Source organism: Crinia signifera, chromosome 8 (genome assembly GCF_055691185.1).
Source record: "Crinia signifera chromosome 8, ASM5569118v1, whole genome shotgun sequence".
In the NCBI taxonomy this organism is placed as follows: Eukaryota; Metazoa; Chordata; class Amphibia; order Anura; family Myobatrachidae; genus Crinia; species Crinia signifera.
This window is the reverse complement of record NC_139224.1, coordinates 7,693,604-7,705,811: the sequence shown is the minus strand read 5'-3', so window position 1 is coordinate 7,705,811 and position 12,208 is coordinate 7,693,604. Positions and strand designations below refer to the sequence as shown.

The 12,208-nt window shown below is 51.0% G+C and overlaps 1 protein-coding gene across 1 annotated transcript in view; it reads right to left on the bottom strand.

Moving 5' to 3' along the window:
• Nucleotides 1-6,400: 6,400 nt before the first annotated feature.
• The window catches only part of TMEM43 (transmembrane protein 43), an 11,417-nt gene continuing 5,609 nt past the window's right edge, over nt 6,401-12,208 (bottom strand). The window contains 7 exon segments of the mRNA XM_083155674.1: nt 6,401-7,044; nt 8,447-8,564; nt 8,889-8,990; nt 9,177-9,251; nt 9,368-9,489; nt 10,415-10,485; nt 10,589-10,714. Of these exon segments, the coding sequence (XP_083011800.1) occupies nt 6,842-7,044; nt 8,447-8,564; nt 8,889-8,990; nt 9,177-9,251; nt 9,368-9,489; nt 10,415-10,485; nt 10,589-10,714 (817 nt within the window). The 3' untranslated portion in view covers nt 6,401-6,841.

Below are 12,208 nucleotides of genomic sequence, written 5' to 3'. Positions count from 1 at the left end.
TGGTCAGCAGACGGCAGCATTGCGGAGGCACCAAAGAGAAGTGAAGTGACCACTAATGGGATCATTCCTACCCCTTTCACATCGCAACTAATTATCAGGTACAAGCCGGTTTGACCCAGTAATTAGTGCAATTAAATTAAATGGGTAGCAATATGAACCGGATTAAAAAAAAAAAAAAGCAGCGTTCTTACTGGGTCATTGAGGTGTGAACAGGTTAAATGGGTCAACTGACCTGTTTGGCGGTATTCAATGAGGCTGATTCGCCAGGTTTTTATGGCGATTTTGTGCTGTAAGGCGAATTTCTGACTAAAACGGTGAATCACCCTATTCAATGACCAGATGGCGAATACAGTTCAAGGTTTTTTTCACCATGATTCACCGAGTAGCAATCGCTATCTTTTTATGGTGAAGTGGAATGTGAACTTTTAAAATAAAGTGTTTTGTTTTTTACAATTGGTGTCAAAAAATCTGGAATTTTATTCTGAGGAGGGGCATGCTATTTTTAAGCACATGGATATGGAATCGGTACATCTGTCAGAATGAACTTAGGTCTACAGTCATTAGGTCGACCCCACTAGGTCGACTGGCAGGAAGGTCGACCTGACTTAAGGTCGACATGGGCCAAGGTCGACATGACTTAAGGTCGAATTTGCATAAAGGTCGACATGAGGAAGGTCGACTGGTCATAAGGTCGACATGGGTTTTTCACTGTTTTTTTATCCAAATGTCGACATGGACACAGTTGGCAATAAGAATCGGACCCTCGCATCGCTCGCTTCGCTCGCGATGCTTCGGGCACGGTGCCTTGCTGCGCTCGGCACACTATTTTATTCTCCCACCACGCCCTAGTGGATGGTAGGGCATGAAATACCACCTGTCGGCACATGTCGGCTCAAAAAAACAGTGAAAAACCCATGTCGACCTTATGACCAGTCAACCTTCCTCATGTCGACCTTTATGCAAATTCGACCTTAAGTCATGTCGACCTTAAGTCAGGTCGACCTTCCTGCCAGTCGACCTAGTGGGGTCGACCTAATGACTGTAGTCCTAAGTTCATTCTAATAGATGACCGCTTCCCCATGAATATATATTTAATTTAAAAAAAATATATATATTTTTTTTTTACACAGAGCAGCCAGCAGGGGGCCGGAGCCGAACCGCTCATTAGATATCCATATATTTACTTCACCCGATCATTACATATTCATGATCGGGTGTACTGAATATACGCGGTCCCCTGCTGGCACCCCCAGGGGGCAGCCTGTGCTGCCTGGCACCCGGGGAGCCCACCTCCCCCCCACAAACGTTCTGGGGCAGGCAGGGAGACTTCCATCTCCCTGCGGCGTTCCCTGCAGGAGCTCATATTCGCCGGTCAGGGGCAGCGAGCCCCTGACTCGTTGAATACCGGAGCCGGCGAGGCTCCGGAACGTGGCGAATGTGCAGCGAATCCTAAACAGGATTCGCTGCACGTCGCCGGTATTCACATTGAATACCGCCCTATGGAGGAGGCAGCACTTGGAGCAGCACCAGCTCTAAGGGCTGCCCTCTCCCCCGCCCCCGATGACATCAGCGAACCGGGACTGACCCGTTTTTTAAAGTCCCAGTGCGAACCTTCATTTTGCGATGTGAAAGCAGCATCAATTTCATACACCATTTCTGTGATTAGCTTCTTTTGGAGGCCCTGCATGTGGTTTTTATTTATTAATGCAAATGTTAAAGCTTTTACCTGCTGTGAAGACACTAGGAATGGCAGGGAGGCAGTGGGTGACGAAGGATAGCAGGAAGAGGCAGTCGGTGACAGGGGGACGCAGAGGATGGTAGTAAGAGATCAGATCTGAGCCATTGCTGTGAGGAGTCAGAAGTAAAAGACAATTCAACTGATTTTTTTTAGACCCTTGTCTCATTGACTGAGAGATCAGAGGAATCATCAGCCGGACAGTCAGTAACAGGGTGTTTTGACCTCATGCTGAGATGTTATTGATTCACTTTGGGGTATGAGAACCGCTGGTCTAGAGCAACGGTTACTTGATTTGGTTACACATCCCCTGTGTATATAATGGGCATTTGGAGGCTGAGAATCCCTCCTGTGCTAGGCAAATTTAATCAATACGTGTTCATACGTTACAGTCTACGATTGGTATTAGTATGGTTAAGTCCTAATTAAACTGATATAATGTTAGTGTTGGAAACAAAACTGTTGAGGTCACCTTGACGTGGTCGGTCAGCTTGTATATTTGGCCAAATGTGCTAAAAACCTTATTTATACTTAATGTTAATTTTAAGGGGTGTACACACGGAGCAAATTTGTGCTATTTTCTAAGCAATCTGACTAGATTGCTTAGAAAGTAAGCACAGATCTCTCCGTGTGTATGCTCCGAGAGATTAAATATCTCTTGCTAACTAAGTCAGTGCATGCAGTCAAAATCTAGTCAGATTGCTTAGCAAATTACTGCAAATCTCCGTGTGTACAGAATGAGAGTTACTGATCGCAATCTCTCATTCTGAACCACTACCCGGCCTTTTTATGCTTAAGCAAAATTGCTTAGGAAAATTGCTTAGCACAGATCTCTATGTGTGTATGCCCCTTTAGTGTTTATCAAAATGACTGACTATTTGTAGTAAAAGGTACGTACACAAGAATTACATTGTTACGAGATATCACCTAGTACGTGCCAAGATCATTACCAACAGGGCAGAAAGATTAGATATAGATTGAGCACTGGAGGTCTCAGACTCAAAAGTGCACGCACAGTTCTCCCAAAAAATGGTCCGTCTACTGGCCTACTATTCGGTCTACTATATTGCTGTTAATACGGCCCTGTGTATAGCGACACCATTTTACACCACACGTCCTAAAATGGCTGTTAGACAAACTGGAACGTTGGGACTACTAACAGGTCTGGTTTCCAAATGTACGTGAGACATCTTGCGGGGATAGATCGCAAACAGAAAGAGGTAAGTCACCTCATAGAGCGGACAGGAACAGAAAAGACTTTGGTGAGAAATAAATACTTTTCCCTACAAATCTTTTCTTCCGTTCCAAAGAACAAACCTCTCTGTTACTCTGGGAATAGGTTATAAATAAATGAGAACACAATGTTGGTAAAAAAAAAACCTTTTTTATTACACACCCAATAAGCTTTTAGTGCTAGCAGCGTTTTCATACATTCAGCCATGATGACTAACTTCCATACAGAGGGGTCTGTTCAGTTAGCCGCAAGTCCCTTCAATGCACAAATAATCGCCCGGCTCCCACAGGGCAGAACAAAAATCCATGAGTCCAGGGTAGAATTGCGAGTGTGGAGTGTGGTGTCACTGGCGGCCGTTCCACGCTGTTACTAATAACCATCCCATCGCAGCTAATTAAACGAGGCCAGAAAGCGTAACTAAGGTGTTATTGTATCAGAGATATAATTGATGTAACTGTGGTGGACAGACAATCATGACAAATACATGCTCAGCATTAGTGGGTGACAGCTGTTACTGGTATTGTCCCAGGTCCTGGATTTACGGCCATACATCCTGCAGAGATGGGGATCGGTACATAGAACAGGGTAACTGTAAAGGGGCTCATACACCAGCAGAGACAATCTCCCGACCCACTGGCGTCCGCTGAATGGATTTGCTGATCGGTAGCCAGATCAGCAATTTGTCGGAGGATCGGGGAAATTAAGCATGTAAGAAGTCCCGATTCGGCGATCCCTGCCAGAATCTGGATTTTACACGTTTAATGTACCCGATCCCCTGATGCGGACATCCTGGTAGCGGCGGATTGCCCCATTACAGTGCTAGACATGGGGATCAGCACATGATGTAAACAGCTTTATTGGCATTGATGGTTGCCCATAATACAACATAGTACGGCTTCAGGAAACTGTGGAAATCGGTGATTGCTGAATAATGCATCTGCTGGGACTTGTAGTACAACACACATTGGAAGCAGCTATTTCTGTGACATCCCTAAGACCCAATACACATCAATGAGCATCCTCTGGGTGTAATATCACAATATTATCCCTACACACAAGGCACATTCAGAGATCAGACGGTGCCATTTGCACAGGAAAGAATATGCACTTAACCTCTACTGACTCTAAAGGACCACCCAAGGTGGCACATCAGCCGTCCTGGCATGCTCAAGACCGTGGATGTGCGCTGTACTAGGGCATAACAGTTGCATCCTCAGGGATTCCTGTGGCCCACAGGACACTTCTAACTTTTCGGCAGTACCAGATAGATTATCCCACATGTAATACAGATATTAGAATAGTTTTATAGTTTCCTATAAATAATATCTGTATCTTCCATCTCCAGTCCTCAGAGCACCTAACAGTACAGGTTTTCCCATCTCCTTGATAGAGCACATTCATTACAGACATTGTAAAAGATCCATAAGTGGTGATAAGTATCTCACTTGTGATTTGATCTGAAGAGACCTGGAAAACATGCACTGTCAGAGTTCCCTAAGGACTGCAGATGGGAATCACTGGTATAGACAATGGGGTCTGAGGTCATTAATCAGAATGCCTGTACATTTTAGGGAATACTGTGTGTTCTACCATAATAGATCTCAGCCATCACACAACATTACTATGATTTGTATAGAAGCACCCTCGTTCCTTCACACAGCCATAGTTACTGATCGCCATAACATTCATACACATGTATTATCCCATATTACCCATAATCCCCACCGATAATAAGAGAATCTCACTGGCAACATCGGCTGTCAAAATAGCTGTGAAAATTGCCAAGCAAACATTTTTATTCCTCATAATGACCTGTATAATGACCTGCTGAATATTTCCTGTACCAGGAGAGGGCGCTGGACCTAGGTTTACAATCTGGCTCAATACTAAATATATTTTAATAAAATATTTGGCCAAATACTGAATTTAACCCGAAGGGGTAAATGTACTGTAAGAATGCAGACAGATGTGCGATTCTGGTTAGTTTGGTCACCCCAATTATGCATTGTACCATTTAAGAGCTACAAAAATGTGACATTCGTACTCGTCGTAAAAGCTTTTCCTCTTTCTCCAGCTGGGGGACACTGCCATGACGCGGGTATAGAGGACGGCTCAGGCTATTGGGCACTTAAGTGACAGGTGTTAGGCTCGGCCCACCCCCATAATACCTGCCCGCTCCACCTGCACTTCTGGACTTGTCTGTATTCTTACTTCCTATGGCTTTGTTAGAAAATTATACTGAAGTGCAGGTCAGGGGGTGTGGCCTAACACCTATAGAGGGCTGATCTCCTGAGCTGGCGCCTCTACCCAACATCATGGCGGTGTCCCCCAGAAAGGATGACCTAGGAAACCGTACTTAATAATATATAAATCCGCTGACCCATTGGTGGAATTTAGGGTACTTGTGTAGTTTCACGGCGCCACCGCGTGCACAGTCTCTCATAAAACTTGGCAGCTTGCCAGACTCTGTGTTTACATCTAGAGCGGCACGCGCACAGTAATGTACATTATCAGCATAGCGCTGCCCAGCGCCGACAGGTCATTGTGGTACTTGTAGTTCCACAGTGGACATCCCGGCACACCGCTAACGAATGGGGCTTCTAAACTAGACACCCCAGCACACCGCTATCAAAGGGGGCGTCCCAAATGTAGACGCTAAAATGTAGACACTTTAGCGTCTAAATTTACACTCCCTGCAAACCGCTAAGAAGGGTGCACCTAAATTTAGACGCTAAAGCGTCTAGATTTAGTAGGGTGTAGGGGTACATAGGGGTGCACTGTGCAAAACACTATTAAACCTGTTCACAATGACACTAGTCGACGTAACAGCTGTCGACCTTGTTAATTCCACTATCCACGCCACCCCGAAGCGTGGCGAGCGCAGCGAGCCTGAAGCGTGGCGAGCCCCATGAGGGAACGTGCATAACTTCACAGATATACACGGCCGCTCGCCACGCTTCGGGCTCGGTGGCTCGCCACACTTTACAAAATCAACTCCCCGCGGACGTGGATAGTGGGGGTATGAAAAGGTCGGTCGGACGCGTACCGCGTCCGCTCGCCCCACTTCGGGGTGGCGTGGATAGTAGGTCGACAGCTGTTACGTCAACTAGTGTCATTCTGAACAGGTTTAAGAGTGTTTTGCACAGTGCACCCCTATGTACCCCTAGACCCAACTAAAGTCAGACGCTTTAGCGTCTAAATTTAGATGCTCCCTTCTTAGCGGTTTGCAGGGAGTCTAGATTTAGACGCTAAAGCGTCTAAATTTTAGCGTCTACATTTGGGACACCCCCTTTGATAGCGGTGTGTTGGGGTGTCTAGTTTAGAAGCCCTGTTCGTTAGCGGTGTGCCGAGGTGTCCACTGTGGAACTACAAGTACCACAGTGACCTGTCAGCGCTGGGCAGAGCGCGCTGCTGCTGCCAGCGCTATGCTGATAACGTACATTGCATCTAGAGCGGCACGCGCACAGTAAACACAGAGTCTGGCAAGCTGCCAAGTTTCATGAGAGACTGTGCGCGCGGCGGCGCCGTGAAACTACACAAGTACCGAATTTACTTTCTGGTCCCATAATAATTTGGGATTTGGAATATAATCTCCCCATATGGGGGTCGGTTGTGGCCAGCAAACATATCTCCGGTTCAGTATATATAATTAGTTTATCAGTCCTTTAACTGATAACGAACACAGGTTAAATGTTTTCCTTGGTATATAAAAAGGTTTTATATATAAAAAGTTGCATTGCTCATCAAAAGAAATACATTATTGCATCAAGTATCCCAGATTCATCATCCGGTTTGCAGAACCCTCATTACCAGCAACAAGCGCGTTCAGCTTCTAGTCCCAAGCGCCAAGGCGCGGCTGCAGAGAATCACTCCTATTGGTACTTCTTGGAAGGAACGCGGGACCGAGCAAGGAAGATGATGCCGACAGCTCCGACACACAGCCCCAGTGACAATAATGGACGATACGTCAACCAGCCGGCAGCGATGGTCAGCAGGGAGAGGGAAATCGACACGCTCAGGGCGAACAGCTTGATTCCGAGGTTGACCAAATCCCGGACAATAGGAAACCAGTCCACTGTGGGGGAGGATGAAGGACACCATGAATACCAGTCTCATCTTCAATGAGGGTCTAGATCAGCGGTGTGGTGCTCCAGCTATTGTGTAACTGCGCATCCCAGCATGCCCTGCCACCATTTCAGCATGCTTTAAGGTACTCTTTACCTAGCACGGCGCCCATCGCGGGCATCGCGGGTACATTTATGTCTGGCCGCGACCGACGCGATGCCCGCGATTTCCCATTGAAACCCATGTTAAACATGGAAATCGCGTCGGTCGCGTCGCGGCCGGCCATAAATGTACCCGCGATGCCCGCGACGCTCCCGATTTGCCATAGGAATCAATGTTAAAAGGCCCGATGGACACGATTTTCATGTTAAATGGCTGAATGGACCCGATTTTACCATAGGAATGAATGTTAAATGGGCCTTAGAGCCCAAATAGTTACCCTGAACTCTGAAATGGCCCCCCCAATTGTTTACGCCACCCCACGATCAACGTCAACCCGAAGCGTGGCGAGCGCAGCGAGCCAGCGTGGGGCGGCGGTACGCGTCCTCCGACCTTTTCATACCCCCACTATCCACGTCGGCGTGGAGTTGAGAATAGAATAGTGTGGCGAGCGTGGCGAGCGGACGCGGATACCTTCACAGTTATACGCGTCCCCTCGCGGGCTTCCCAGGTGTCCATGGCGACGCGGACACCTGTGAAGCCCGCGAAGGGACGCGTTTACCTGTGAAGGTATCCGCGTCCGCTCGCCACACTATTCTATTCTCAACTCCACGCCGACGTGGATAGTGGGGGTATGAAAAGGTCGGAGGACGCGTACCGCCGCCCCTCGCGGGCTCGCTGCGCTCGCCACGCTTCGGGTTGACGTTGATCGTGGGGTGGCGTAAACAATTGGGGGGGCCATTTCAGAGTTCAGGGTAACTATTTGGGCTCTAAGGCCCATTTAACATTCATTCCTATGGTAAAATCGGGTCCATTCAGCCATTTAACATGAAAATCGTGTCCATCGGGCCTTTTAACATTGATTCCTATGGCAAATCGTGGGCATCGCGTCGCGGCCATCGTGTGCACATTTATGGCCAGCCGCGACGCGATGTCCATGTTTAACATGGTTTTCAATGGGGAAATCGTGGACATCGCGTCGCGTCCGGGCATCTTTAGCCCGCATACGACGCGACCGACGCGATTTTTTACCTCACGATGCCCACGATCAAGATCGTGGGCGCCGTGCTAGGTAAAGAGTACCTGCTTTAACAGCAAGGCTGTGTTAAGGCATGCTGGGATGTGTAGTTCTACAGCAGATGTAGAGCCAACGCCTGATCTATACTGAGATTACATGCTGGGAAGATGCCATATACTCTCCAGCTATATACTAGAGATAGACTTCTTCTACGGTGGCCTTATTCTGAGCTTACCCAGTGTGTGGAAGATCTTCGCCATAAGGCTTATACCGACAAACATCATCAGCCAGCCGGCGGCGCGCAGAGCCCAGGTCTTCATCATGTTGCTCTGATGCTCTGCCAGGAACATTTCCTGCAAGGTGCAACCAATAGAAAACAAGTGACATTAGATGCTCTGATTGGCTATATGATCATTTGCCCCACCCCCTTGCATTCCAAACTGCCCATGCACAGACATGAACGAGTGGCCGGGCCAATCACGTTCTGTCCACACTAGGACAGGTACTGCCACGCATGCAGATTTTCCACATTTCAGAATGAAATAATCAGCTGTAGATATAATGAACTACAGTTTCAATTAATTAGTATTTTGTAAAACAAATCAGAAAGGGACTGAATGATGGCTTCATGTATTAGAACACGGATGCATTGCATCTGCAGCAGCTCTGTGACTTACCTCCGCCGTGTGACCCCCGAGGTACAGCAGCTCCAGCTTGTCCCCACTCTTGGTTTTGTACGACACCAGCTCCCCTCCTCTCTGCCGAGCTACGACGCTCACCTGCAAACAAGTTATAAATGGTGAATGAGCGCCTCGGTGAGGTCACCGGGTCCTTGTGAACGGATTGGCTGCAGTCTCAGGAATATTGGTCCAGCCCACGAGGACGGATGCGGCCGTCTGACAATTACCCAGATGCTACAGTCCTCTCTTCGCTAAGCTTTCATTCATTAGAAGATGAAGAATTACCGTGTCCACTGATCCGAAGGACGCACCGCCCATGGAGACTCCGGCGTACCAGAAGGAAATGCGCAGATCCCCCACCTGAAACAGATAGGGACACAGTAACAGGGGGGTCAGATCAGCCGCCTTGAATTACTGGGGGACAAGTCCACTAAGCACGGATAATAGATCACATGGATCCGAGCGACAGCTGGTACCTCCGGATTCTTGGGGTTGGCGCTTTGGTAGAAGTAATTCCCTTCAGCGGTAACATCAGCGTGCGGGTTCCCCATCTGTGCCAGGCTCAGCTGCTTGAAGTTGTCAATCTTATCAATGAGACCTGAGCGGAGCAAAGTGACACAAGTCAGGATGAACAACTCTCATCATTTCTATGCAATATGACAAAGAAACTGACACAGAACATACTCTTACCAATATCTGTATTACAGGGCAGTGCCAAGGTCACCAATACAACCAAACAGGTAACGGCAGGTCACCAACACAGCCACGCAGGGCACCAACACAGCCACACAAGTCATGGAAGAGTACCAACACAGCCACACAAGTCACGGCAGGCCACCAACACAGCCACGCAGGGCACCAACACAGCCGCACAGGTCACGGCAGGGCACCAACACAGCCGCACAGGGCACCAAGAGCCACACTGGTCAGGCAGGGCACCAAAACAGCCACGCAGGTTACAGCAGGGCACCAACACAACCGCACAGGTAACAGCAGGGTGCCAACACAGCTACGCAGGGCAGCAAGAGCCACACTGGTCATGGCAGGTCACCAACACAGCCGCGCAGGGCACCAACACAGCCGCGCAGGTTACAGCAGGGCACCAACACAGCCGCACAGGTCACGGCAGGACACCAACACAGCCACGCAGGTCACCAACACAGCCACACAGGTTACAGCAGGGCATCAACACAGCCACGCAGGTCACCAACACAGCCACACAGGTTACGGCAGGGCACCAGCACAGCCGCACAGGGCACCAACACAGCCACACTGGTCACTAAGAGCCACACTGGTCACGGCAGGGCACCAATACAGCCACGCAGGTCACGGCAGGGCACTAACACAGCCACGCAGGTCACGGCAGGGCACTAACACAGCCACGCAGGTCACGGCAGGGTAGTGCACAGTGGGTTTAGTATCCCATAGGTAAGAGTTCAGTGTACGGAAGATTCTTGCTATATAGAGCGCAGTCAGAGAGCGTGGGGAGGTTCTCCTGCTGTATAGGACCCATCATTTCTTACCTGCAGACAAATAGTAACTTCCAACCTGGACGTCTGCAGCAACAGCTGTGAACGACTCCACCGCCATAGCACTAGAAGATGGGAAATGGCCGTATTGTAATCCCCTATACATGCAGATATATCTTTAACTTGTAAGGTTTGTGTGTTTGTCACATCTGGCAGTAATCAGCCTACCTGGGGTTCCGATGGGCGATCTCTCTGTCAAAGTGTCTGCTGCTTACAACTTCTGATTTCCACTCAGTGTCTAAAGACAAAATACAGCATCATGCAGGAGGTTCACGTCCTAGAACTAGCAAAGGCCTGGAATCTTGTTCCTAAGGAATTGTATTGTGTCGCTTTAAAACTGGGTCACTAACAAACACTAGTTATAACGGCAGCAGCATCCCATGCTGAGGATTATATACTTACACTGCTAACGCTGCATATCTACACATGGAGGGGTAGGTGCTCGGGGGGGGGAGCGTCCCTGTACACATGGAGAGGTAGGCGCTGGGGGGGGGGGGGTGTGTCTGTGCACATGGAGAGGTAGGCACTCAGGGCGTCCCCCGCACACATGGAGAGGTAGGCGCTCGGGGGGGGGTGTCTGTGCACATGGAGAGGTAGGCACTCAGGGCGTCACCGCACACATGGAGAGGTAGGCGCTCGGGGGGGGGGGGGGGGGTGTCTGTGCACATGGAGAGGTAGGCACTCAGGGCGTCACCGCACACATGGAGAGTTAGGTGCTCGAGGGGGGGGGGGCGTCCCCGCACACATGGAGAGGTAGGCGCTCGGGGGGGGGGGGGGGGCGTCCCCGCACACATGGAGAGGTAGGCGCTCGGGGGGGGGGGGGGCGTCCCCGCACACATGGAGAGGTAGGCGCTCGGGGGGGGCGTCCACGCACACATGGAGAGGTAGGCGCTTGGGGGGGGCGTCCACGCACACATGGAGAGGTAGGCGCTCGGGGGGCCGTTCACGCACACATGGAGAGGTAGGCGCTCGGGGGGGCCGTCCACGCACACATGGAGAGGTAGGCGCTCGGGGGGCCGTCCCCGCACACATGGAGAGGTAGGCGCTCGGGGGGCCGTCCACGCACACATGGAGAGGTAGGCGCTCGGGGGGCCGTCCACGCACACATGGAGAGGTAGGCGCTCGGGGGGGCCGTCCACGCACACATGGAGAGGTAGGCACTCGGGGGGCCGTCCCCGCACACATGGAGAGGTAGGCGCTCGGGGGGCCGTCCCCGCACACATGGAGGAGAGGTAGGCGCTCGGGGGGCCGTCCACGCACACATGGAGGAGAGGTAGGCGCTCGGGGGCCGTCCACGCACACATGGAGAGGTAGGCGCTCGGGGGGGCCGTCCACGCACACATGGAGAGGTAGGCACTCGGGGGGCCGTCCCCGCACACATGGAGAGGTAGGCACTCGGGGGGCCGTCCCCGCACACATGGAGAGGTAGGCGCTCAGGGTGTCCCCGCACACATGGAGAGGTAGGCGCTCGGGGGGCCGTCCACGCACACATGGAGAGGTAGGCGCTGGGGTGGGCGTCCCCGCACACATGGAGAGGTAGGTGCTCGAGGGGGGGCATCCCCGCACACCTGGAGAGGTAGGCGCTCGGGGGGCCGTCCCCGCACACCTGGAGAGGTAGGCGCTCGGGGGGCCGTCCCCGCACACCTGGAGAGGTAGGCGCTCGGGGGGCCGTCCCCGCACACCTGGAGAGGTAGGCGCTCGGGGGGGCCGTCCCCGCACACATGGAGGAGAGGTAGGCGCTCGGGGGGGGGGGGGCGTCCCTGCACACATGGAGAGGTAGGCGCTCGA